Source organism: Erpetoichthys calabaricus, chromosome 17, assembly GCF_900747795.2.
Source record: "Erpetoichthys calabaricus chromosome 17, fErpCal1.3, whole genome shotgun sequence".
In the NCBI taxonomy this organism is placed as follows: domain Eukaryota; kingdom Metazoa; phylum Chordata; class Cladistia; order Polypteriformes; family Polypteridae; genus Erpetoichthys; species Erpetoichthys calabaricus.
The window spans coordinates 48,616,660-48,639,298 of NC_041410.2; the positions used below are offsets into that span (position 1 = coordinate 48,616,660).

Sequence of the window (22,639 nt, forward strand, 5' to 3'; positions counted from 1 at the left end):
AGGCGCAACACCTGATGGGTAATACTACGAAGAAACGCACAGACCGTATTACACATACGTCATCTAAACACGTACAAACTTTACAGCATAGGTGAATCTCATTACAGTGATGCACTATTAACTGTACAACCACAGAAAACGCTGCATATTAACAGTAAGTGCGATCCTCCTTATTACTTATCCATTTTACTAACGATGAAGAACAAACAAGTCATGAATTCACGATTACGGGTACAAAACGATACGGCTCGAGTAACGGGACCACAAACACGAACCCGCATGAAAAAAAACAATAAATGTCGGCGCCTACTATGCGCTTCTGAAACCACGGAAGAAAAAATGTCTCGGCTCCAAAAACGAAAAGCTCGACTAACACAGTTACAGAAACGAGCCCAAATGGACAGATACAATGAACGTAGACGCATGCAGCGCGCGTCTCAAAGTGATGAAGCAAAGCAGGCACGGGTTCAAAAGGAAAGAGCTCGAGTCACAGAGATACAAAAATGGGAGCGACGGGAAAAAATAAATGAACGCAGACGTCTACAACGTGCCTCTGAAATGCCGGAAAACAAGCAGGCGCGGCTCAAAAAAGAGAGAGCTCGACTGACCGGGATACAAAACCGGGCCAGGCTCAATAAAAACAATGAACGCCAGCAACTACAACGGGCTTCTCACACAACACAAGCAAAGCGATTACAGCTCCAAAACAACACATCCCAAATACTGGACATACAACAACGTGCCTCTCAAACGGCACAAGCAAAAGATAAACGTCAAAGACATGAATGACTAACACCTGCTAAACGATTCCGCCAGTTGGCTGACAACGCGTTCAATAATGAGTCCACTATTCATGAAAATTCATTGGGATTAATGAATGTCATTTGCAATCATTGTCATTCACTTAACTTCCCTGAAGAAACAACTGGCAATACAACTAATGAGTTTACACGTTGTTGTCAAAAGGGTCAAGTTAGACTGCCTCCTTTACATTCATATCCTGAATATCTATGGAAGCTTCTAACTAACAATGTACCTGAAAGTAAAAACTTTATGAACTGCATTAGATCCTACAATAGTTCATTTGCTTTTGCATCTACCGGAGTAAATATCAGGCCACCAAAAGGCAATGGCCCATACTGCTTTCGCGTATGTGGACAAATATTACATCGCATTAGAACAGTGCACCCTGAAACAAATCAGGAACGCAAATTTATACAAATCTACATCTTAGATCCAGATGACACAATCTATCAACAAATGAACCTTCCTGAAAACAAACAATGCACGGAGCTTATAATGAGAAGCGTCACTAATGTCATAAACAATCACCCATTAGCTAAGTCTATAAAAATGCTACATGAGGTTGAAAGAGAGGCCAATACAAAAGCAACAGCAGAAGGTGTAGCAGCAACTACAACAACGCAAGCTCCTACAACGCGCGTCTAAAACTACAGCTGACCAGCGGGCACGGGTTCAAAACACTGGGGGTAGGTGAGCGAAGCAAGCAGGGGGCAGAGCCCCCTTGTGTTGAGATATCTGAAAATGCATTTCAGATATCTCAAAATGAATCTGAGATATCTTAAAATAAGTGGGAAGTTATTTTAGGATATCTCGAAATATAATTAAGATATCTTAAAAAGCATATAAGATATCTTGAAATTCATTGTTGTTTTAGATATCAGAAATACATTTTTAGATATCTAAAATTAATTTCATGATATCTTAAAATGGGTCTCTGTTCGATGTCAGATATCTGACAATGTATTTCAAGATATCTCAAATTGTATTTCAAGATATCTAAAATGCATTTTAATATATCTTTAAAAGGACACTCAATTATTTCAAGATATCTCAATAGCATTTTCAGATGTTTACAATACAATTTAAGATATCTGAAATACATTTCCAGATATCTCAAAACAGCTTCCTGTCCATTTTCAGATATCTCAAATACATTTTCAGATATCTCAACATCACTTCCTGCTCATTTCAAGACATCTCAAATACATTTTAAGATATCTTATAATAAATAAGAAGTCCAATTGAAATAATAGGCAGTTTTGCATGATATGATTTTAAGATATCTTGAAATGCATTTAAGATATCTTAAAATGCATGAAAGGTCAATTTAAGATATCTGAAAATTCATTTGAGATATCTTGAAATGCAGACACAGTTATTGTGAGATATTTAAAAATGTATTTGAGATATCTTAAAATGCATTTGAGATATCTCAAAATGTATTGCAGATATCTTAAAATGTAAAGGACGTGACTTTAAGATATCTCAAAGCGAGTTTCAGATACCTTAAAACATAAATTACATTTTAAGAATTGATGTAAATACAAAAGTGATATTTTATTTGAACAAACAAATTTAAAAACAACCAAACGCTGTTTTCTGTTAATCTGTCACCTAATGAGCCCTCTGATCTTAATTATTATTTGGCAGACAACTTCACCCATGGTGACTTAAAACATATGAGATAAAACTGGTTACATTTCTTTTGTTTTTTTCAATTGGAGCACAGGCAGGTAAAGTGACTTGCTCAGGGTCACACAGTGCCAGTAGAGGAATATGAACCCATACCCTCAGGAGTTGAAGTCCAAAGCCTTTACCACTATGCCACACTGTTTGTCTAAAGCTGAGCTTAAAATTGGTCCCTCTGCATCACAAAGTCCAAGACTATTTTCTTTTTAGCCTGAATTCAAACTTCCTACAATGATGAGAAGTCCAGGCCAGTAGAAAAGCAACTCCCAAGCCATCTAATTATTATCATCATTTTTGAAAGTAGTGTTGAGGTTATTTTAGTGATAGGAAATAAATAGTTTTCACCAAAACTATTTTTATTTTGGGCAAAAACATTACTTTTATGTCCTGGGCATATATGTCTTTGAAAAAAAATCAATGGGACTTAGTGAGAAACAATGTTTGTTTTTTTCAGTTTATACACAGTACACTTTCATTTTCAGGCTCAGAGCACCGTATATACTTACAGTCATAGTGTGTTTCATTAGAGCAAACGTTTTCTCCTAGTTGTTCTCTCAATGATACCACTATTTATCTTACACTGTATTACTGAAATATGAAAATGATTGATCAGTTGAAGGAAGATGGGATGGGATCCATAACATGTTTATGCTCTTTTAGAAGTCTTGCATAAAGTTTATTGTTTGCAACTGATATATTTATAAAGAAAATGCATATGTAGGTATAGTCTATGGTCTTTTATGTTCTTCATCTGTAAACTGTCTTAGAGCAAAATGATAAATTCTGAAACATTTTAATACAATATGTTATAATACTTTTGAGTCAGACAGGCATTTGCAATACTCTTTATCAGGTTGTCTGAGGTTTGTTTTGATAATGGCACATTGCAAGACACTAATCACTCCCTGTCTTTAACTGGTTATCTCTCTCACCCCTTCACCACTTAACAGCTAATGTGTGGTGAGTGGACATGTGCAATAATGGCTGCTATGGCATCATCCAGATGGGTACTGCACATTGATGGGAAATGAGATAGCTGGCAACTTGGCTAAGCAGTCACATTTTATTGAAAGTATAAACATAAAAGTGCCACTGCATGAAGGGGAATTAAAAGCCTTAATAAAAAAAATCCATTAAGTCAATATGGCAACACAGCAGGGATAAAGGCAGGAAAGGACAGCATTTGTATGAAATTCAGAAGGTGATGGGAAAGAGCAAAGCAAGAGGTAGAAATAGGAGGGAGGAAGTCATAATCACAAGATTATGTCTTGGGCACACAGGGTTAAACTACTCACTGTACAGAATAAACAAATATGACACAGGATTATGCAGAATGTGTTTTTTCCTGATACAGTAAAGTATATATTACTGGACTGCATTACATATAGGAAGCAAAGAACAAATCTTTTTGAAAAAATGAAATCAAAGTTGAAAGTATATTGGGACAGTGTTGGCAATTTAGTGTCTGAAAATGCGTATTGAATTTAAAAAAAAATATTGAACTTTTTGATGCTATTTGGATTTTTTTAAACCTACAGTAGGGCGTGCTTCCTTAGCCTCTGCTCCACACTCCAGCTCAGCAGGTGATAGTAATGCACCTTTTCCGTAGGTCTGCCTACCGCCATAAAAACCCAGAAGAAGAAGAAGGAGTGGTTTCCTTCTGTGTATGTAAAGTGCTTTGGGTAGTAAGAAAAGGGCTATATAAATGTAATTAATTATTATTATCATTAACCTGTATGAGCAAGGCCTAATTCATTATGCTTCTAACATAGTGGAGGTTATTTTTAACCTGTATTACTTTTGCAAACATTTTTTTTTTGCACATGGGTCAATAATTACCTATTTTGTGTCTATTGTATACATGACGTCATCTAAAGAACACAAATACTTTATGCATATTAACACCATTATTGTCTTTAATCCAAAAACTGTGAGGTTTGGGAGATGTTGACAGCAAATGTATGTGATTTCAGCACAAGTGTGTGCTTCTGCTTGAATGTTCAGGGGTCAAAATATGATTTTTCAGAGACTGTGGTAGTTACTGAACACTTTGGACAGTCAATTAAGATTATTACAGTTGCAGCAACAACCACAGTCATTATTAATCATTTCTGTACTGAAACAAAATACCATTTGAATGATTATACAGGTTCAAGTGGTGCTCACATTGAGACCTATTAGCAAATGGCACTGTACAAGGTAGACATCTACATACTTTTTAAAAATTATGTGAATTTTGCTCAGTATTTAAGGAGATACAGTATTTCATTTAGAAATATTGAAAGTATGTTGATTAGATTGAATGCAAAATTTTCTGTAATTAAGTCACTGCTCATATCAGAGGAGAGCACGGAAGGTAGTGTCTTACAAAGCAGTTACTTCTTTCTTATATTCTGTATGGTACACCTTGATGAAAGACCTGTACAAGTAGGTATAGTAATCTGCACAATATCTAGCTAAAGCAGTTCAAGTGCAGCCTGGGCAGAAAGGGTTTGAAGGGAAAAAGTAAAGTGACAGCTATACAATTATCACACCCTACTTACACTTCCTAATTCGCATAGTATCAATAAAAATGTTCCACTATGAATAACGGCAATATTTTATTGTAGTCAGCCTCCAGAATGAAAGCCATGCTAGCAATAGGAGAGTTTCTGCAGGAGTGCAGAAGCCACAATGAGGTGGCTCACACTGTATGTGTGTTTTGAATCCCAGAATGGCAGTAAGTTAGAGGGCAGGCACAAGTGAGAGATGCAACCCAGGTGCAAATATGACATGTTCTCCCAGGACAGAGAGCAGATAACCCAGCAAGTGTCAGAGATGCCTAATACTTTAATAGAAGAGAGGAAAAAGTCCACAAAAAGGGTTGGTAGTAGGTCAAAACAACTTCTGGATGAGATGTTGCAGTACATAGTCCAAAGCCAAGTGAAACAAGAAAATGTTGCTCTTTTAAAGATGGGGACAAGACCTTATTATCTCTTTGAGAAAAGTATCTTAGAAGTTACCTAAGAGATTTGGACCTTTAAGGTGAACAAAAGGCTCAGTGGTGCCTTTCGAATTGCCTCTGCCCATTACAGGCAATTCTACATTGTTTATCTGTAATAAAATGAGTGCTGGTCTTCAAATGAAAAAGTAACTGTTTGGCTTAATCAGAGGTGACCCCTGGATGGGATTTTAAACCATCTTGCAGCCATGAGACCACGTAGTGTAGAGACGGGAGAAGAGTTTTGGGCAAAAGCACAACTGGTGAGGGAAAGATCCCTGGCTATAGAGAGACTGTGAGAGTTTAGAAAGGGGGTGCGATCCCAGCTGATGGAGTGGCTTGTAGACATAGATCCAAAGGAATGGTAGGATTTGTTGCTTTGTTTTTTGTTTATTTGGAACTTTCTGCTCTCTGTGTGTTCATTCCTCCATAGTGCTTATTTTGATAATAAAAGTGTCATTTTAGTTTTGCCCACTTTATTGTGGGTGTGTAGGCCTCCCATCTATCGTCAGCTTTTAAATATATTGCTGGCTTGTGTTGTGCATTTAGTAGCACACAACTGCTGTACTACTAACTTTTTTTATTTGACATAATTTATATATAGCAATCAATTTTACTATTAATAACAAGAAGGTGTATACGAGGTTGGATACATACCTATGCATATTATTTAAAATCTTTTTTTGTTTTTTAGTTAACTGTGATATCAAAAACACCACACTATCATAGTGTTCTGCACAGGTGGAGGAGATAAGAGATCTTGCACTGCGTTAACTGAAGTCAAACAAGCAACTTCCAAACCACTGGAAGATATTGAGTCAGACCTTTTAAGAACACCCTGACGCTGATCTCAGTCACGTCACAAGACAATAATGAATGGATTTTGCCTGCAGATAATTTCTATCAAACTATAAGTTTGCAAGATATTCATTTGTTGCCTCTCTTCTCTGGTTGTGTTTATGTGGTGAATATGAGACACTTTCAGTGTTGCCTTCCTGCTGTTAGAAATGTTACTAGATTGTAAAGAATGATGAGAAACACACGGTCATGCAGTAATCTCCTGAAGTATTTGCCCCCTTGCCCTAATCCTTTGCAGCATATCTCAATCCCTGCTCTGCTTTCTAATCATGAAGAAATAAGGACAGGACTAACCAGTGCCAGCATGTGTCAGCTCAGTGGTAGCAGCCTCAGGTTTACAGCTCCCTCTAACAATACCACCAGCTGGTCTTTCAGTACAATCCACTTCATGGAAGTCCAGCTGGATTAGCCCCTCACTGATGTCCTTTGCACTTTCACTGTCTGATACTGAAAGACATAAAGAAGAATATTGTTTGTCTTCTATCTTTTCAATTTACAGAAACACAACCTTAATACAAAGTTCAAGTACGGCAAAAGAAGTACATCAGCAGGATTCATTCATGTGAAAGGCACTAGTGTCCTGCTAGACTGGGGTGGCCAGTTTTGATCCTAAAGAGCTGCAGTGGCTGCATGTTTTTGTTCCAACCTAGTTGCTTAATCAGAAGCCAATCCTCACCAGTAGTAGATTTTATTTAATTTCATGTCTTGTAGTGTTTTAACTCTACCATGTCAATTCATTCTTAAATCATAGATTTTTTTTTCCTTTCCAAAGGATACATGTATCATCCAAGTTATCTGATGCCTAAAACACATGAATAATTTTCAGTTCTTCACTTTCCCTTTGGTTTACTTCTGAGTACTCAATTAAACCAAATATTGAATGATGTATACACATGGGTGGAAATGGTAGAGAAGCCGGATGGAAAACTTCTGGTTCTTTTGTCATTTGTATCTTATTGCTAATAAGGAACAGTTAAAACAACGAATACAGCTATTTAAGACTAAAATAAGCAATTAAGGGATCAAAATCTTGCCAAGCGAGGCAACTAAAGTGAAGCAGAAAAATGTTACTTGAACAATAAGTGCTTCATCAGCAATGAATGATTTCTCATGAAGCAACTGGCTTGGAACAAAAACTTGAAGCAACTGCAGCCCTTAAGGACTGATGTTGATCAGCCCTTATTTAAAGAACCTAAGTCTTAAATAGCAAATAAATTACATGAATTTAATTAGTAGCAAAAACTAGTAACTTATTAAGAAAACGGAATGAAACTGTAGCCATTGTGGCTCTCCATGATTGGAGTTGGCCACCCATGTGCTAGACTGTACCACTAAGCAATACTTTGCTTCAAATATGACATAAGTGGGGTGCATTTAGAAGTGGACCACCTATGTTGAAAATAACATATGAGCAAATATGTAAATACTCCACAAGATGCTCACATCACTATTACTTTAAACACCATGACATTTACTTTCAATGGAAATACTGAAAAATGCAACATACTGTAAATGGAGTAGATATTCACATAGTTAGCACTTATTCTAAAAAAAGGAGTGGTACTTACATGAGCTGGAGTCACTGTCTTTCTTTTCCTCCTTCACTTGTCTATCCTGGACCAATACATCATTCTGCCTCACCTCTTCTTTGGACAGGGAGTTGTAGCCAAGGTCTGACAGTCCTCCTGCAAACCACAAGAAAAATAAAGCATCATTACAACAGGCTGATTTAGCACTCATTTGGTATGAATGAACTTCATGATGCCTTAAAATCACAGAGCCTGGACCTAGAGCTATCTGGGGCCAGGTCTACAGATTTTTTTTTTCTCCAAAGATTGTTGAGCCCAACTCTATGGTGCTTTCATGTCGGCTCTTTTCAACAGCCACAGGTGAAGACACTTTGCTGCCTGAAATAACTAAGTCTAGTTCCTAGCTCCTCTGGAGATACTGGGTCTTACTCCATGGTCCCTTATATTCTTCTTTCAGCTATATGGATCCTTTATATAACAGGTTGCAGCTTCAAGGTCCTCTTAAAGTTGCAGGGATTGTTTCATGATTGTATAAGGTCAGTAGGTTCAGCATCATTATCACTTCAGGTTTCAAAGCATGGTTTCATATTCATCTATAGTCATTCTGCACAACTTAAATTATTAGCGTGAACTATAAGAATACAGATTCACATACACCCAATATTAAAAAGCCCAGGTTCACAGTTCCTTTAAGTTATTTAGTCTAGCACTACAGTCCTTTCAAATCAATGGGAATGGCTTTTTATTCCTCTTCAAAAATAAGGTCCAATTCTTCACCTACGAAATGTTAATGGTCATAATCTGCTATTTTCTAAGATTAACATACATTTCTCTAACATCATAATATTCTGATTCCCTAAAGTTACTGAACCCAGAAAATATGAAAGCTACTATGTCTGGATTTCTAGATTTTTTGTAGTCAAATTTCACAGTTGAACGTTTACAACTAAACCAAATGAAATGAGATGCAAATGTTGAACAAAGGAAGAAAACAAGAAAATGAATGTAAAGAGGACTTGCAGTGCGCCTGATAGGCACAGGTAAGTTTGCCTTATAAGGAAGCTAAAACCCATGGACTCTAACATGAAAGAGACAAACAACAGAGCAGACAAACAAACAGGTAGCTGATTCAGAGGTTAAGGAAGTGAAGGAGGTAAAGCAATGAGTGACAGATTGTCTCCAAGTGTCAAGCCTGATGAAGGTTAGAGTGGACAGGGAGGAATACCTGTGCTAGATCTATCATCAGCTGGGTCTACTTTGATTAAATCGGCTGAGAATGCTGATTGCTCCATCATATTAGTGTCATTAGAGCTATCCAAGCTGCCGTGGCTGACCGCATCCAGGTCGCTGCCATCTGCTTGGAAACAACAACACAATAAGTCAGCATTATGTCTGACAGAACTTTGTAGTATTCACTCACTCAAAAGGTCCAGTGCAAAATGGCACAGCAGAGCTGGACAGGTGCTTGAACACCTTAAAAAAGAGAGGCTGTCACAGTAAGTCTCCTACATTATTAAAAAGATGCTGTATCACAAATGGCACTAAGACCATGGATACTCTTTAGCTCTCTCAGTCTCTCTTTAACAGACTAAAACCACAATACACCATTAGACCAGCTAGCAGACTGAAAAGGTTAACACGATCGCACTGACCAAAATGAACCTTGAAAGACCCTGAATGTTCACTTAGCATTTTCCACTCGACAACTAACCTTACCAAATTACTAACACTGCTCCAACCTTGCATTACAAATGATGGTACACCTCCGAAATAACCCACTAAGCAGCTGAATACATATTTCTAATGGGAGTCTTACATTTTCAGGATGTCCCCAAAAACGCACTAACAGACCTTTCTACACTGATGCACCGGTTGATTTACATTTACATGTCAGATATAGCTAATAAGACAATGCACACATGCAACCATAGTTGTTGTCCAGTTCTTCACTACCTTCTCTGTATGGCTGAAGACATTGTTCTCCCCAGTAATACATTGACAGAGAAGATTTTTGACAGTCATGTGCCTATAGGGACTATGCCATTTCTTGTATCCTTTGCAATGTAGGGAAACTTCTTGTTGGTCATTTGGTTGTATTGCATAAGTTTCAAGTTATTAATAATAAAATCATTTTTCTGTCTTTAAAACTCTTTTCAACTTACAGTATAAAGCCATAACTACTTGGCTGTCTTTTACCTTATAGAACTCAGTGCTGCCTACCACATATCCATCCACCCATTACAAAATACATATAATCCAGTTCAGGTTAAAAAATGGTTGGAGCCTATCCACGAAGCATCAGACAGCCACAGCATTGTTCTCAAGTATTGTTCACACTATTTCATACAATTAAGGTAAGAAACTACACAGAAACTGCAAAATTAATAGGAAAAGAGAGTTGAGTATTTAAAGCTATAGCAAAATTACAAAAATGTATAATATTTCATAAATGTAAAAATCACACTGCTATGCTTTTCTGAATGCAGAATAAGAGAAGAAAAAAAGACCAGCTAATTAAATGTGATCAATTAAAGTTAAATTACTGATTTATGGTAAAACTGGCTGGAATAAAACCTGCAGCCACATGAGGCCGTCAGGTCTGGGTTTGAGAGCCATTGGCCTAGAATATATGCCACATTTACTAGATGCAGACTCCAAATCTTGCTGGGATAAAGGAAACTATTGTAGGATACAAAGATTTTAGTTACAGGAAAAGTCTGCCAAAATTAGGAATGCATTAAAATTAAATCAAGGCTTATGACCCATGATTCTAAGTTAGCATATCATTATTATAAGCACCACCATTCATCACTACAGGCACAGTATTAGGCAAGTGATGAGCAGTAACTGGTCTTCAACAGACAGTGTTTATGGTGTATTTCCTCATGCTCTCAAGAGTCTTTTAAATGTTGTTTGGCAAACTCCAAGTGGGCTGTCTTATGCCTTTTACTGAAGAGTGGTTTCCATCTAATTGATGGGGAGCTGCTGAGATAGTCTTTCTTCAAAAAGATTCTTCCATCTCAACGGAGGACTTCTGAAGTGCCATTAGAATGACCATTGTGTTCTCTGTCACCTCCCTAACCAAGGCCATTCTTTTCTGATTACTTAGTTTGGCAGGACAGACAACTCTAGGAAGAGTTCTAGTAGTTACAAACTTTTGCCATTTACCAATTATCGAGGCCACTGTGCTTCTGGGAGAACTCAGAAATGGTTTTACTCCCTTGCCCTGATATATGCCTCACCACAATTTACTCATGGCTTTGTTTTTGTCCTGACATGCATTGTGAATTTGTGGGACCTTCTATACACAAGTGTGTATTTTTCTAAATTATGTCCAATCAATTCAGTTTTTCACAGGTCAAGGATAATTAGAGCAAACAGGATGTCCTGGACCATAATTTGGAGTGCCACGACAAAGGGTTTGAATGCTGATATAAATGAGAGATTTCAGTTTTTTAATTTTTAATAAATTTGCAAATCTTTCTGAAAACATGTTTTCACTTTGTAATTATGGGTTACTGAGTGCAGATTTAAGGACAAAAATAGCAAAGTTATTCATTTAAAATTAAATTTACAACACAAAAAAGTTTACTGAAATTGAAGGGGTCTAAATACTTTCTGAATCCACTGAATATTCATATTTCTATTAATGTAATGCATAGTGTTTCTGTATCACTGAATATCTTAACTATAGTATCTATATAAGGATAACTTAAATTCTCTGTAAGCAAAAGATTGGTGTAGTAGCAATTGCTTCAGGCTCACAGCTCTAACAAAAGACCTCTGTTTAAATTTAAACTCAGGTACTGCCTATGTGGAGGCAACACATTCTTTCCCTGAAGGTTTTTATGTTTTTGATGAACTTCTGTTGGTATTTTAGTTTTATCCCACATCACTAAGATGTGTAAGTTGAATGCTAAAATTAAATTGGCCTTTGTAGTGAGAATGAATTTGTTTAGCGATGAACTGGTGCCCAAATGAAGAGGGCATAAAATAGATAAGGATGCTACAATATTTTTCCACATTATGTATCACTGATAAAGTAAGTAGAACATTGGGAATTTCTTTATTATTTTTGCTCTATGTACAGGTAAACAAATCTTGACAGCAGTGCTAATACTAGAGGTGCAATATCTGTGGTAATACAGAACCAATCCATTTTATTGACGTTTTCATAACGAAATGCATTGCTTGTATATTCCCACTGATGGTACATTGCTAATGGTAGCACTGATGTAGAAATTCCTATACTAAATGCTCCATTAATGCTGATGTCATGCATTTGAATTCATTACGGTTTTCATCATGCAAGAAAGAGTTTAATATGAATTATGCAATCTGCAGGCATTGTCATTTAAATCAAGTGCTCAAGCACTCTATAAATGAGGGTTACACCTCCAACTCCAGCTGATGGAATTTACAAGAAAAAGCTGATGCAATGAAAGTGAAAGCGGAAGCGGAAAAACAAGAAACCTCAGCTGAAACTGCATGGCACATTCAGGTTCAGTGCTTACAAGCTCCTGTGACTTTTATAAGCATTTTAGAACTGAATAGGGTCCATGAAGTTCTGCTTGTGTATTAATCAGAAAACAATTCATAAGGTGCCACATGAGAGGTTTGGCATCAAACTAAAAGAAGCAGGAGTTTAGGGTGATGAGTGCAGAATTGGCTTAGACACAGGAAGCAGAGGGTGATGGTGCGAGGAACCTCATCAGGATTGGCTGACGTTAAGAGTGGTGTTCCACAAGGGCCAGTGCTAGGGCCACTGCTATATTTAATATATATATATATATATATATATATATATATATATATATATATATATATATATATATATATATATATATATATATATATTATTATAAAAAAATCCTGGAAAGCAACAGCAAGGCTACAATATGTGATCTTCTTGGAAGACATTTAAAAGACCCGCGAGACAAAAGAGACTTGCCACGGTGCGTCTCGCGGGGACCGTAAACATGACACATTGTGCCAAGAGATTGACCCAGGACCATCTCGCGATGACGTAGAACATGAGATTCTTGCAAGACACGCCCTACTTACAATCTATCAAATAAGACAACGGGGCAGCAAAACATTCAGTCTTGTGAAGGATTTCAGCACATACAGAGCCAGGGTCTCAGCGCATATAAAGCATATAAAGACAATACGTTATAAATGAAACGTCAATGAATAAGCAAAGAAGAAAGCAGCGCGGAGAAAAGAGACTCAAAAGCGTTAGAAAGAAAAAATAATCTAGGTGCAAATTCAGAAAATAAGGCAAGTAATTATCAGCCCGTAACAAGTGGAATTGAAACAAAGCACGTCCAATCGGGCTCAGAATTAAAACACAGAGTAAAAGACAAAGTAGAACTTCATAAACACGTTCACAAACGTTGGCGCTATACACATGCAGAGCAGATTATGAAAGCAGTGCAATTCGAAAGGCTCCAAAAAAAAAAAAACGTATGCGCGATTCAAATCTGGAGAAAGTTAAAAGAATATGAAAGTAGGAAAATTAGAAAGTATAAAAAAAGAAAGTAAAGATCGCAGATATTAATACTGGAAAATGGGAAAATAATCACCACGGACCAGGTGTCATTGAAAAAAAAGCAGGATAAAGCGAGGTCAGAAATAAAAGACAGAGTGGCAAACAAAGTAAAACGTCATAAAGAGGTTACAAAACAAAAGGGCCAAACACATGCAGAGCAGGTTAGAGATACAGTGCATCCGGAAAGTATTTATAGCGCATCACTTTTTCCACATTTTGTTATGTTACAGCCTTATTCCAAAACGGATTAAATTAATTTTTTTCCTTAGAATTCTACACAAAACACCCCATAATGACAACATGAAAAAAGTTTACTTGAGATTTTTTGCAAATTTATTAAAAATAAAAAAATTGAGAAAGCACATGTATATAAGTATTCAAAGCCTTTGCCATGAAGCTCAAAATTGAGCTCAGGTGCATCCTGTTTCCCCTGATCATCCTTGAGATGTTTCTGCAGCTTAATTGGAGTCCACCTGTGGTAAATTCAGTTGATTGGACATGATTTGGAAAGGCACACACCTGTCTATATAAGGTCCCACAGTTGACAGTTCAAGTCAGAGCACAAACCAAGCATGAAGTCAAAGGAATTGTCTGTAGACCTCCGAGACAGGATTGTCTCGAGGCACAAATTTGGGGAAGGTTACAGAAATATTTCTGCTGCTTTGAAGGTCCCAATGAGCACAGTGGCCTCCATCATCCGTAAGTGGAAAAAGTTTGAAACCACCAGAACTCTTCCTAGAGCTGGCTGGCCATCTAAACTGAGCAATCGGGGAAGAAGGGCCTTAGTTAAGGAGGTGACTAAGAACCCGACGGTCACCCAACCCAACCATCTCTGCAGCAATCCACCAATCAGGCCTGTATGGTAGAGTGGCCAGACGGAAGCCACTCCTTAGTAAAAGGCACATGGCAGCCCGCCTGGAGTTTGCCAAAAGGCACCTGAAGGACTCTCAGACCATGAGAAAGAAAATTCTCTGGTCTGATGAGACAAAGATTGAACTCTTTGGTGTGAATGCCAGGCATCATGTTTGGAGGAAACTTGGCACCATCCCTAACAGTGAAGCATGGTGGTGGCAGCATCATGCTGTGGGGATGTTTTTCAGCAGCAGGGACTGGGAGACTAGTCAGGATAAAGGGAAAGATGACTGCAGCAATGTACAGAGACATCCTGGATGAAAACCTGCTCCAGAGCGCTCTCGTCCTGCTGAAAGATGAACCGTCGCCCCAGTCTGAGGTCAACGACCTTAAGCACACAGCCAAGATATCAAAGGAGTGGCTTCAGGACAACTCTGTGAATGTCCTTGAGTGGCCCAGCCAGAGCCCAGACTTGAATCCGATGGAACATCTCTGGAGAGATCTTAAAATGGCTGTACACCGACGCTTCCCATCCAACCTGATGTAGCTTGAGAGGTGCTGCAAAGAGGAATGGGCGAAACTGGCCAAGGATAGGTGTGCCAAGCTTGTGGCATCATATTCAAAAAGACTTGAAGCTGTATTGCTGCCAAAGGTGCATCGACAAAGTATTGAGCAAAGGCTGTGAATACTTATGTACATGTGCTTTCTCAATTTTTTTATTTTTAATAAATTTGCAAAAACCTCAAGTAAACTTTTTTCACGTTGTCATTATGGGTTGTTGTGTCTAGAATTCTGAGGAAAAAATGAATTTAATCCATTTTGGAATAAGGCTGTAACATAACAAAATGTGGAAAAAGTGATGCGCTGTGAATGCTTTCCGGATGCACTGTAATTCAGGATGATTTCAGCACAGACAAAGCTATCTACATCATCAGCAGTTAATAATTTTTTTTGCAAAGTAACCAATAAATGCATGTGAGGTAAAACACATTTTTGAAATTCTCTGACTTAAACTTCAAAGCCTTACAATATTTACATACTTCTGACATATCACCTATGTCCATATATTCGATCTCTATTCACCTTTTAGTTATTTCTGCGAGTAATAATTTCTCTTTTTTTGCGCTAATGTGATGTTTACTTTTTTTTTGGACACTTTTGTTTTTTTCTACTTTCATATTCTGTATCTTGGTCTGCATGTGTTTCGCGCCTATGTTTTTTTGGGGTCTTTTGAATTCCAGTTTTCATTACCTCTAACCTGACAAAGTCATTAAACACATGTCTCACTGACCTCATTTAAAAGATTCAGCATATTTGGACTCGAAAGATTCCAGATATTGTTTTTACATAAGATCTGAAATAAAAGTAAAACTAAGGAAATAGCAACAATTCAAAGAAAAAAAATCTTAAAAGTGTGTCCAGAAAACCAAACACGGGGGTTGGCGAGCGAAGTGAGCAGGGGGCAAAGCCCCCTAGTCTTTATATATAATACTCTACCGTGGCTGTTCGTTTGTCTGTCCAGGATTTTAAATCACCTGCAGCTCAAAAACCATTTGAACTATTGACCTGAAATTTGGCATACATATACTACATGGCGTCAGCTATCCGATTTCGGGGTGATGATTGACCTCCAAGGTTATTCCTCTTTTTATTTTAGAGTTAACTCTCAGTAGCAGGGTGGCTGTTCGGTGCATGCGTACGGGCGCCATTCTCATTCCCTACCACCTTCGCCATCACTTCCTCTACCTCTTCATATCTTAAATCATTCTTGATAAAGACTGAAGACTTAAGTGCCAGCTTAAGTGAAAAATTACAGAAAACGTACTAAGTAATTGCAACACAAACACTGACTTAATCAGTTATAACACGAAAAGATGCCGAAGAAAGAAGAGAAGAAGTGTGCCGCTAGGGCGGAGAAGAGAAGAGCTCCTCAGGAAGCAGCAAGCACATCAACTTCTGAGCAAACGAATGCTAAACATACAAAGAAAGAGGATGAAAACTAGGAATGCTCAAGTCAAGTGTATTCACTGCACGTTATTGTGCAGTGCGCTGTTACTGGTATATATATATATATAAATGATTTGGATAAGAGTAGGTAACAAGCTGGTTAAGTTTCCAGATGATACCAAGATAGGTGGATTGGCAGGTAAATTGGAATCCGTTAAATCATTACAAAACAAATTGAACAGCATACAGGTTTGGGCAGATATGTGGCAGATGAAATTTAATGTCAGTAAATGTAAGGTATTACACATAGGAAGTAAAAAATGTTAGGTTTGAGTACACAATGGGAGGTCTGAAAATCGAGAGTATGCCTTATGAGAAGGATTTAGGAACTGTAGTGGACTTGACACTATCAATTTCCTGACAGTGTTCAGAAGCCAGTAAGAAGGCCAAAAGAATGTTAGGTTATATAGTGCCCTGATTTATAGAGTACAAGTCCAAGGAGGTTCTGCTCAAAGTTTATAATGCATTGGTGAGGCCTCATCTGGAGTACTATGTGCAGTTTTGGTCTCCAGGCTACAAAAATGACATAGCAGTGCTAGAAAAATCCAGAGAAGAGTGACTAGGCTCATTCCAGATGGGTGTCTGGGGACATCCATCTGATCTGCTCAAGCCAAAGCTAGTGAGTCCCAGTGTTGAGTATTGAGGAGTGATAGGCTGGGCATGCACCACTCATAATCAGTGCTTAAGTGGATAGTGTGTGTGTGTGTGTGTGTGGGGATGTTAAACTTTGGCTGCACAAGAGTAGGTCAACCCATAACAAACTTGGTGAGACACACTTGCCCCATGATAAAACAAAATTTTACAAACAAAATTTTATCATGGGGTTACAGGCACCCACTGCCTGAGGGTCATATCCTGATTGCCCAGAATTAGAATGAACAGGTTGGGAAAACAATAAATCATTTATTCATTTTTTTCATTTTGCAATGAATTTATGCTTGCAATCTGGAATTACCAATGGGGATACCCAAGTTGACTCAAAGGAAGTGATGACACTTAATCCCCAAATCCTTCTCTGTGTCTTTCATTTAAAAATCTCCATATACACTTAAGTCTTCTCATGATCATATGGGCTGAATGAGAACAAGAATACCTTCCTCATGTGTTGCGCTAAAACTTAGATCAGTGTGACCAACTGTGGATCTATGTACTTTCAGATCCCTTCCTCCTCTTTAATTTTGTTACAACAACTACACTCTTTATACAATTTGCTGCCATATGCAATGGTAATGATAGCTAGACCAGCTTTGCTAGACCAATGGTGGAAAAATAACTATATAACCAATGAAAGAAATCACACTGCATGAGCTCAAGACCACCGACACTGAACAACTGACAACATAATCACATTGGCTACACTGCAATAGATTGCCTAACCACAAAAACCAGTTCCAAGAAAACATTAATTGTTTCCACAATCACAACTGGCCCACAGACTAAACACATATTTTTCTATGGCTCAGCCTCAAAATATATTATTGATCCCAAAAATATCTAAACAGTTTCAGCCGTAATCAAAATCTGATAATTATCTGCATACCTGATAATGGTGTCTGAAGTTGACTAACAGGTGGCTGTTTCTTTAAAGCTCTTCGAAACTGAGTGACCGCCAGGATTACATTTCTAACCTTCATCCACAGGAAATAACCACCTCTTGTGCTTGAAGGCCAAGTGCTTTCCAGGACAGCCTGGAGTAAAAGTAAATCAGGTAGTAGGTATTGTTCCAAGGGGTAGCTGAGTTCTACTTTGGCTAAATAGCAATCCCTGAATTGTGCAATATAAGTTTAGAATTATCAGTGTTACCTTATTGTAGTAACCATAGGTAATTGCATTGGGCTGGACCCCAGCTTTTTTCATTTCAAAGAGAACACGGACTGCTAGAACTGGCTGACCATACTGTCCACATAGCTGCATGAGAACTCTATAGCAGACCTGAAAATAGAAAGAGAAAGAATGCTAAACAAAGTTTCATCAGGCCTAAGCTGATCGCATTTTACGAAAGGGATACTAACTTCGTCAGGAGGCTCCAATTTCTTGACCTGCATCTTCCGCAAGACATCATAGGCTGTCCTAAGTGCACGGACTTTTGAGTGGCAGACTTTCACGTAAGCAGGCAGACAGATGAACCACAGACCATAGCAGTGACGCAGCAAGCACTTCGGCCACATCTGAGGAATGGATGAATACTTCCTGGCCATTTTATGGGCTGATCGAATTTCCTGAAAGAAGTATGTCAGTCTTTGAAATATTAGCTAGGTGATTGGCTACCCAAGTCCTATACATTTGCCATTACTTATTACTGTCTAAAATACTATTAACCATGTGTTCCTTACAGGTTCAGCTAGCATAACTGCTTGTGCACACTATTGACAAAATACCAGTGTTGACAAGAACTCACCTGCTTAGTCCTCCTGAACATGGGTGCAGGGCTGGTTGGACAATTCTGCTTTGAGGTCAGACGGTTAGATGGGGCCTTCAGGAAGACTGCAGGTCGATCAAAGAGCTCTGGGCTCAGCACAGGAAAACCAGTGTAGCTGCAAGAAAACATTACACACAAATTCAGAAGAGCCAAAAATAAACACGTCTGTAGGGAAGCAATGTTGATTTGATAATATTCCCAACTGTTGGCTCAAATCATGTCAGTTGTTTCAAAATACATATTTATTCTTCAATGACATGACCCAAAACCCCTAAAACATTAGTGACCCCTGAAGTGGTGATGCTGTGCAAGATGGCGGGGGCTGACAGAGAGAGAGAGAGAGAGAGAGAGAGAGAGAGAGAGAGAGAGAGAGAGAGAGAGAGAGAGAGATCAGTTAACATCACCAGGAGGTGGGCCAATCACAGTGTTCAGAAATGGCCTCTGCACGGCTGAGTAAAGGAGCTCTCCATTTAGCTCACGCTGGAATTTCTCACCTCTGAGCTGGAGACTGCAAACTAAAAGAAATAAAGACCTGACTACTAAATTCAAGCATTTTAGTGATGCTACCTTAGAAAATTAAAACATTGCTATGTAGAATTTGATCGATTGTGTATTGGTTCACGCTATTGTTACATGTTTGGCAGCAATTATGTGGCCAAATGCATTACCTATATCCCTGAAAACATTTATTACACTAGTTAGTATTTTGTTGTGTAAGGTAGTTTCTTTCATTTCCTAGGAACATCTGAGTACTGGGGTGTTTTCCAAACAAAGATTTTTAGTGAAGCAGCATTTAGTTGTATGAAATTAAATCAAATGTGAAAAACTGGCTGTGCAAAAATTTGGGTACCCTTGTAATTTTGCTGATTTGAATGCATTTGACTGCCCAATACTGATTACGTGCAACACCAAATTGGTTGGATTAGCTCGTTAAGCCTTGAACTTCATAGACAGGTGTGTTCAATCATGAGAAAAGGTATTGAAGGTGGTCAATTGCAAGCTGTGCTTCCCTTTGACTCTCCTCTGAAGAGTGACAGCATGGGATCCTCAAAGCAACTCTCAAAAGATCTGAAAACAAAGATTGTTCATTATCATGGTTTAGGGGAAGGCTACAAAAAGCTATCTGAGAGATTTAAACTGTCAGTTTCAACTGTAAGGAATGTAATCAGGAAATGGAAGGCCACAGGCACAGTTGCTGTTAAACCCAGGTCTGGCAAGCCAAGAAAAATATAGGAACGGCATATGCGCAGGATTGTGAGAATGGTTACAGACAACCCACAGATCACCTCCAAAGACCTGCAAGAACATCTTGCTGCAGATGGTGTATCTGTACATCGTTCTACATTTCAGAGCAATTTGCACAAGGAACATATGTATGGCAGGATGATGAGAAAAAAGCCCTTTCTGCACTCACGCCACAAACAGAGTCGCTTATTGTATGCAAATGCTCATTTAGACAAGCCAAATTAATTTTGGAACAAAGTGCTTTGGACTGATGAGACAAAAATTGAGTTATTTGGTCATAACAAAAAGTGCTTTGCATGGCGGAAGAAGAACACCGCATTCCAAGAAAAACACCTGCTACCTACTGTCAAATTGGGTGGAGGTTCCATCATGCTGTGTGGCTAGTTCAGGGACTGGGGCCCTTGTTAAAGTCGAGGGTCGGATGAATTCAACCCAATATTAACAAATTCTTCAGGATAATGTTCAAGCATCAGTCACAAAGTTGAAGTTACGCAAGGGTTGGACATTCCAACAAGACAATGACCCAAAACACAGTTCAAAATCTACAAAGGCATTCATGCAGAGGGAGAAGTATAATGTTCTGGAATGGCTGTCACAGTCCCCTGACTTGAATATCATCGAAAATCTATGGGATGCTTTGAAGCAGGATGTCCATGGTCAGCAGCCATTAAATTTAAGTGAACTGGAGAGATTTTGTGTGGAAGTATGGTCAAAAACACCTCCATCCAGAATCCAGACACTCCTCAAAGGCTATAGGAGGCGTCTAGAGGCTGTTATATTTTCAAAAGGAGGATCAACTAAGTATTGATGTAATATCTCTGTTGGGGTGCCCACATTTATGCACCTGTCTGGTTTTGTTATGATGCATATTGCATATTTTCTGTTAATCCAATAAACTTAATGTCACTGCTGAAATACTACTGTTTTCATAAGGCATGTCATATATTAAAAGGAAGTTGCTACTTTGAAAGCTCAGCCAATGATAAACAAAAATCCAAAGAATTAAGAGGGGTTCCCAAACTTTTTCGCTAGACTGTATTATCATGTGTAGCTGTAAACACAAACTCTTTCAAGTTTTACATGTATTTACATAGGTGTAAGCCTGAGAGATAATGGCTATAGACCATGGGTTCTTACACATTTTAATTTGAGGACCCAAATAAGAAAATTGATACCATACTGGGACCAAAGAACAGGATTATTACCTTAATACCATAAATAGACAAATGACAATGGCCATTTAATAACAATAATAATAATAATGTCTCTGTCAGAAGGAATGCTCCCAATCACCTCATCCCACACCGCGTCAGAAAACCTGTAGGACAAACTTTACATTACTTACATTGAACCGTTCACAGGATTTTCCACTCACTATCCATCGTCAACTGCCTCTGATACACTGGCCTGTGTTTTGGACATTGTCATTAGTGTTTATTGTTGTTGAACTGTAATATAATCGGCACTGGATATTTAGGGAGGGCCTTTTGCATATGTGTTTTTGGTATATTCCATGTTCTTATTTTCATTCACTTCATTAATATTTTCCATTATTATTTGTTGATTTATTGGGCTTCTAACTGTGTCCTTGTGAGTAAGTGTGTGCGTGCTGGGTCAAGGCTGGGTGTGTTCCTGGAATGCCCACCATAAAATAAATAAATGACAGCCTTTCTGACAGTGTGAATCTTAGCTACAATTCCTTTGCTGCTTCATTGCATGATGGAGCCATAATCTACTGCTTTGATGACAACAGAAATTCACAGTACACAGTGGAGCCGCTGAGGATGACAAATATAACATATCTATGACCTAAATATGGTATGCAACAAAACTAAGAAAATCTAATCTGTGAAGTAAAAAAAAACTGCATTGCATTAAACCCTAGTATAAAAATAGTGATTATGGGAAAATGGGGTTTAATTTTCATGTATATCAATATTTTTTATATAAACACACAAAGAAAACCACAAACATTTAATGACTCTGTGGTGCAGAACTAATTTTGGACCGTCTCCAGACAAATTTGTGGTGAAAAAAATCATACCTGTACTTCAGCGGGTACTCTTCAGTGTCCGACAGGGGAGGCAGTTCGGGAGGTGTGATGAACACTGTATGTTCACTGCGCTGGGACTCATCAAGTTCTATGAGTCTTATCTCCTCCAGTCTGTCCGTGTCCACCTAAAGAGCGGTATAAGGAAAGTCAGTATACTACACCAGAGAATGTCAGTATTTACATGGCCTTCTGTCATATGTTGACTATATGCCTTTAGCATGAACTTTGAAAATCCACATTACACTTAACCATTACCATGTCTAGAACTATGAATTGTAGAATTTAAGCAGTCATTGCATGCAAGGGATATACAACAAAGTCCTAAATATGACAGCTTTAATAGACCTGGCATTGCTATGTCTCAAAAATCACAGTGCCCTGAAATAGGGGGACAATGTATAAAAATAAGGCTCAATATAAGACCCCAACTGCGACTTGGTAATCTATGCAAACAAAATAAATGCAACCATGTAAAAAGATACCAGATTATTTGACTATAGTTGTGGTCACTGTATTAAAACAACAAGGAAGATCTGAAACTGCAGGGGTTGCATATGCAAAATCTAGGCAACAAAGTAAACAAAATTACACAAAAGCTGACTAAAAAGACAAAGCTAAAAACATTAGGATTTGTTTAGAATTCAAAGATGGT

At 38.1% G+C, this 22,639-nt stretch overlaps 2 protein-coding genes across 6 annotated transcripts in view; one reads left to right on the forward strand and one right to left on the reverse strand.

Annotated features, from left to right (window-relative positions):
- slc24a1 (solute carrier family 24 member 1) overlaps window positions 1–22,639 on the forward strand; it is a 201,610-nt gene that overhangs the window by 53,796 nt on the left and 125,175 nt on the right. The gene's annotated exons all lie outside the window — the stretch shown is intronic.
- Window positions 1–22,639, reverse strand: part of dennd4a (DENN/MADD domain containing 4A) — a 75,000-nt gene that overhangs the window by 29,779 nt on the left and 22,582 nt on the right. For 3 of the 5 annotated variants that reach the window (XM_051920304.1, XM_051920302.1, XM_051920303.1), the window contains exons 14-21: window positions 21,979–22,112; window positions 18,669–18,804; window positions 18,283–18,489; window positions 18,074–18,202; window positions 17,811–17,958; window positions 9,086–9,217; window positions 7,900–8,016; window positions 6,626–6,778 (exon numbers count right to left, since the gene is read on the reverse strand). In XM_051920304.1, the coding sequence (XP_051776264.1) occupies window positions 6,626–6,778; window positions 7,900–8,016; window positions 9,086–9,217; window positions 17,811–17,958; window positions 18,074–18,202; window positions 18,283–18,489; window positions 18,669–18,804; window positions 21,979–22,112 (1,156 nt within the window). The remainder of the gene's footprint in view (window positions 1–6,625; window positions 6,779–7,899; window positions 8,017–9,085; window positions 9,218–17,810; window positions 17,959–18,073; window positions 18,203–18,282; window positions 18,490–18,668; window positions 18,805–21,978; window positions 22,113–22,639) is intronic. The other 2 variants (XM_028823704.2, XM_051920305.1) reach the window with 2 other exon arrangements.